This window comes from Eurytemora carolleeae, unplaced genomic scaffold (genome assembly GCF_000591075.1).
Source record: "Eurytemora carolleeae unplaced genomic scaffold, Eaff_2.0 scaffold889, whole genome shotgun sequence".
NCBI lineage: Eukaryota > Metazoa > Arthropoda > Copepoda > Calanoida > Temoridae > Eurytemora > Eurytemora carolleeae.
The window spans coordinates 1-5,502 of NW_019396926.1; the positions used below are offsets into that span (position 1 = coordinate 1).

Genomic DNA, 5,502 nt, shown 5'->3' on the forward strand with positions numbered 1-5,502 from the left:
GAGACAAGCAGTAGAACAACAAAGGAATAGAGACTTCAACGTTATTGAGTTTGTTTGAAACATCTCTTGATGTTTTCTCTGGAACTGATAATCCTATTAAAATATGCTGATGCAAAGTAATCGAGTCTTTGCCACAAACTCTGATTTTCTATGCCCTATAACTTTGCAACTTGATGGTGTAAACCTTTGATATTTCAAATTTAGATTATTTGATCCATCAGAATTTATAATTTGAAATATCTAAGGGTTACAACATTGGATTGCCAAAAATAGGGATCAGAAAATCCGAGTTTGTGGCAAAGAATCAATTCTGTTGTTATAGCTTGGACCAGATTCTCTTTTAAAAATAGCAAATTAGAAAAGCTATTCATGAGCTATTCATGTAACATGTTTAAGTTTAAGGGGTTTGCTATTATGATAATACTATAATTTTGTATAACTATACATATTGCGCTAAATCCTAAAAATCAGGCCTGCATACTATTAGACTTGAGCTAGTTTTTTTTACTAACTTAGATGGTCAATTTGCTATAAGTTTAACAAGAACATAGAGAATATAATATTCAATCCATTTATTTTAAGGATTATTTCTAATTTTCAATTTCTTTAAATTAAAGACTAAAGTGGAATTCATTAAAAATGACAATGTTGAGTTTTTTTTTTCAAGTTAAGATTAATTAGAAAAATGTAAATGTAAATGTCATTTTTTCTCATTATCTTACCGAGAATTATAACAAAGAACTTAAATTTAAGCCTGATGAGTCAAATATCGAAATCTCATCCTAATAAATTATCAATTACGCAGTAAGGGTTCCAAAAATTCGGGGGTTTTTGGATTGTGAAATTTTTTTTTGGTCCACTTAAAAGATAGATAATAACTTTAAACTTTTATTACAGATTTTGTTAAAACCCTAAAAAAAGCCCAAATACCAAAAAACATGTATTCACATAGTACCTTTACTCTAAAAAAGTGACTTATAACTAATTTAATTGGAGAGCAATTTTTTTTGGAATTTCCCATTATTTATGACTGGTATAAACACTATTTTTTCTTTTGTTTCCATAGTAGCAGCCAACAAAATTTGATATTATACTCTACTCTATATTCGATTCAACTGCATACATAATTCCATGCGCGTTAGGTCGCCATTATTGTGGGTAACCTTGTATAATTCCAAAGGAATTAAGTGTTTGCTACAAACTAAAATTTTCAAATCCCTAAATTTATACAACCTGATGGTGTAAACCTATGATCTTTCTAAACTATAATATGTGATCCAAAAAAATTATGGTTTAAAATATCGAGGTTAGAAAATAAGTTTTGTAGGTTAAGACTCTATTCTTCAAACGTTAATTCCTGAGTATTCGGAAGTTAATTCCTGAGTATTCGGAAGTTAATTCCAGAGTATTCGGAAGTTAGTTCCGGAGTATTCGGAAGTTAATTTTGGAGTATTCGGAAGTTAATTTCAGAGTATTCGGAAGTTAATTCCGGAGAATTCGGACGTTAATTCCGAAGTATTCGGAATTTAATTCCGGGATATTCGGAAAAATCTTATTTCCTAATTTGACGGATGTAAAACGGACAAAGGTCTATGGGAAAAAGGATGAGAAACTGGCTCGGGACGCAGGGATCTCCTTCTCGATCAATCAGATCGTTGGACTGCCGATGGACGAGTTTAACGATCTTTTGAGCAGACACGATCTCACCGAGGAGCAACTTAATCTCTGCAGGGATATAAGGTACTGCACACTGTACACTGTACACTGTACAGTGAGATCGTACGTCCATGAGCTATGTACAATCCAGTGTAATATGGAACACCCTGTTCTATAGAATTCACATTAGAATTTTTGGGACATAAGAATTGTAAAGTCAATAATATAAATTGTATAAGTGCAATATAAACATTTTTATGCAAAGCAAAATATATAGCGTTAAAGCTTATGTTGCAGATAATCCATTAGGATATGAGAAACTCTACACTCTACTGTAATCTGTACTGTAATGTAAGCTTTCCTGTACTGACTGTACTGACTTTTTTTCTGTAATGTACTGTACTGTATACTGTACTTTAATATAGTGTAATCTGTACTGTTCTCTATGCTGTCACGTACTGGAAGCTGTACTGTACTTACTGTAAAGTACTTGTCTGTAATGTACTGTACTGTATGTATTGTACAGGAGAAGAGGGAAGAATAAAGTTGCGGCACAAAACTGTAGAAGAAGAAAACTAGATCAGGTTGAGGAGCTTGAGAAGAGACTTAAAACAGCAAGGTTATATTGCTTCCATTTCCATTTCAATTATTTATTGTTAGGTTTCCAATATTTAAAGCTTTCAGTTTTTAAATCAATTTCTTAGCCTATTATTTTTTTGCATAGAACTTTCTAAACTTATTTTTTTCTATTTTCTTGCTTTGGAGCATTTCAAGATTTTACACCATTGATTTTAAAAATGTGAATCGATTATGGATTCCTAAAATTGACGTTTCCTTATATTTCAGGGAAAAACGAGCTGTCGTTATTTCAAAACATCAAAGGTAAAAAGTCATTATTTTATACATTGAACGAGATAAAAAAATATTCTTCTAAATTTATCTGATTTTGCCAAATAAACGATATATATACACTACCCAGACATTTTGATTTTCTAATCTCTTAACTTTTGAGACCGCGGTTCCATATTCAAAAATTAAAATTATTTTGATTACTCTAAATAGCTCTATATTAAGAAAGGTTTTGATGAAAAAAAATGTAAGATTTTAATCTTGCGTGTAATTTACTTAAGTTTAATATAGTAGATCTATATAATAAAACAAGACATATGTATATATAAATATATGTTGCCTATAGCCGGCCAAACGGCTGGACCGATTTGGCTGAATTTTTTTGTGGACATTTAGGGGGCGACCGTGGGGTGTTATAAGCTAAAAAAATCAAAATTTAATTTTTTTTTTCACGGGCAACGCTAGGCCCTTAAGCTTGTCTTTTATATTTCAAGTTCTTGAAGACAAAATAGTTAGGAATATATCTAAGGTTTGAATCATCATAGAGATTAGAAAATTTGAGTTTATGACAATGTGGAATTTTTTGGTTTAACTCTTCTGTGATATCGGCCGTGAGAGATTAATTCTTGATTCTCCAATTTAAAAGTGTGCACATTGGATGTCCAGATCAGATCAAACATTCAAGATTAATAATTTCCTCACAAAATTTTCGATCTGATTAACTGACGTTCATTTTATATATATATTTTACCTTAAAGGGAGTGACCGGCTATGTAAGGTATTTTAACTCAGTATGCAGTGTTGTGAACAAATTCTTTAGGATTCATTGGAGACATATAAAACTTTTTAAAGATCTGTAAATCCTAAGTTTGAGCCCAAAGTCGACGTTCAAAATCCTACTTTTGGGTGGATACGTTTTCAGAATTTTTTTACTTCTCCTTATTCATAAAGATTTTTTGCAGGTTTTCTGGAATTTTTATTGCCAAGACGCCATTTAAAGAATTTTGTAGAAATCTGTCAATAAGTTGAAAGAAAATAAGAAATTAAATATAATGATGACAACGAAATCATTGATTCTAGCATTGATTTATTGAAAAATCTTTTGAGAAATATGTTTCTAACCATCTAGTTAGTTTACTGTATAATATTTACTTTATTTTTTTGTCGTTGTTATTTAATGATTTGAAAAAACCGACTTTGAAAACGTTCCACCCAAGTTCATTATTTCGAACGTGGACTTTGCGCTCAAACGTCGTGCAAACGTTTTATATGTCTTAACTGAATCCTAAAGAATTTGTCCAAAACTCTGCATACTCTTTTTAACTACCTTACATAGCCGGTCTGTCCCTTTAAATTTGATCTCACTGAAGGGGCACGCGCCCGAATGCCTTCCCCCGGAGACGTCCCTGTTATTTAATCTATTTTTATTTAAACTTAGAATGCTCCAAGAGTATGGAAACCTTGCCTGTCAAGTTGATGAGAAACTAAACGAAGCTTTAATAAAAAATAATTGCGATCCACACGAATACACAATACAGGTTTGTAATCAATTTTATTTAATTTATTTTTTAAAGAGAATTAATTTTCTTTGACATCAGAAGCAAGAAAACTGTGAAATGATTGTTAACTGGGTTTGTCTTTCAGAAATGTAGCTTTGATTTAACAAGACACTATAAATACTCTAACTCTAACGTTTTTAACCCAATGTCTTTGCAACCTTATGTCGTATCGTCTCCAAAAAATTTAGATTTTTGTAAAAAAGCAGAATTTTAAATCCGCCAAATTTTTTATTATTGTTTTATCGAGGAGAAAATGCTAAAAGATTGAGCACCAGTTAAAAGTTAAAATAGAAGATGGCCGCAAAGCACGCCCTGATAGTATAGTTTCTATATTTTCATTATATCTGATTCTGGTCAACTTTTAGAAAACGTTTCATTGAAAATTACAAAACCCTTGACGACATTTTATTACAAAAGAAAAACAACAACTAGATTTCCACTAATAATTGGCTCTCACTGTATTCCAGAATATTCACGGAGAGCTGAAAATAACTCGGAAACAGAATCCTCACCTAGAACCAGAAGGGTCTATTAGGTAAATGAAAGGGAAGGTTAATGGAACATTTAAATTGGAAAAAAATTCCTGGAAAATAGTTGGTACTTTTTTTAGAAAATGCACCAATTCAAAAAAATAAATCCGTCAAAATTGAAAATCATTAGAAATGGCCGACTTTCATAGTATAACAGTTAAAAGCTAAAGTTATTTACAGGAAAGGAGGTGCGGAGCGCCCTAAAAGTCTAGAAACAAATAAGTGGCTTATTTTTTAATTTTTTTTTGGGGGGGGGGGAAGGCATTTTTTTATACTCAAATAGCTCATTTAAAAATACAAAAATAATGTTGCGTAAAAAAATAAAACATTTTTTTTTCAGACCCAAACCAATTGAACAGTTCTATCTTAAAAACAATACTTACAACAGCTACCAAACTCCAGTGGTGTACTACCATTGATCTATGATCATTGGCCTAAAGAGACAGTAGATATGATTTCAAGGTACCCCCTCCCATTTAATCTTATCCCTGCTGGGGTATTTAAAAACCAGGATGCGCTAGGGGGGGTCAATTCGACCCTTCCCCCCTCTAAATCGCATGTTTGATGTCCAAATGATGCATCATTGGAAAGCTCTTATATACTCTACTTTTCTTATCGGCAAAAAAAATGATTTTTTTTTGTAAAATCCAGTTAAATAGGAATAATGTTTGCAAAAAATGTCCAAAAAATGATAAAATATTTTGAAAAGCCCTTGACCATGCCATTTCAAATATGCAGGCACTTTAGCAAAATTTTAAATAAACTGATGTGCAATTAAGTAAACCCAAATTTCTTTTGATGAGTTGTAGGCACAACTTGTGCAATCCGTTTCCTTTTGTCAAAGGCTTTTCTAAAGGCTAAATATTATCAAAATCAAAAAGTTTGATACAGGAAAAAGTAGTCATTCA

General features: G+C 31.6%; 1 protein-coding gene across 1 annotated transcript; it reads left to right on the top strand.

Annotated features, from left to right (window-relative positions):
* The first annotated feature begins 1,286 nt into the window (after window positions 1-1,286).
* Window positions 1,287-5,147, top strand: LOC111710199 (transcription factor NF-E2 45 kDa subunit). The gene is made up of 6 exons (XM_023484262.1): window positions 1,287-1,740; window positions 2,183-2,275; window positions 2,503-2,538; window positions 3,944-4,043; window positions 4,532-4,599; window positions 4,935-5,147. The coding sequence occupies exons 1-6, from the start codon at window positions 1,667-1,669 to the stop codon at window positions 5,011-5,013; spliced, it is 450 nt and encodes a 149-aa protein (XP_023340030.1). The 5' UTR covers window positions 1,287-1,666; the 3' UTR covers window positions 5,014-5,147.
* The last annotated feature ends 355 nt before the right edge of the window (window positions 5,148-5,502 follow it).

Coding starts and splice junctions, on each gene's coding strand:
- LOC111710199 (XM_023484262.1), top strand. CDS start 1,667: ATGGACGAGTTTAACGATCTTTTGAGCAGACACGATCTCACCGAGGAG. Junction 1,741..2,182: donor AATCTCTGCAGGGATATAAG/GTACTGCACACT, acceptor TGTATTGTACAG/GAGAAGAGGGAAGAATAAAG. Junction 4,044..4,531: donor CACACGAATACACAATACAG/GTTTGTAATCAA, acceptor ACTGTATTCCAG/AATATTCACGGAGAGCTGAA.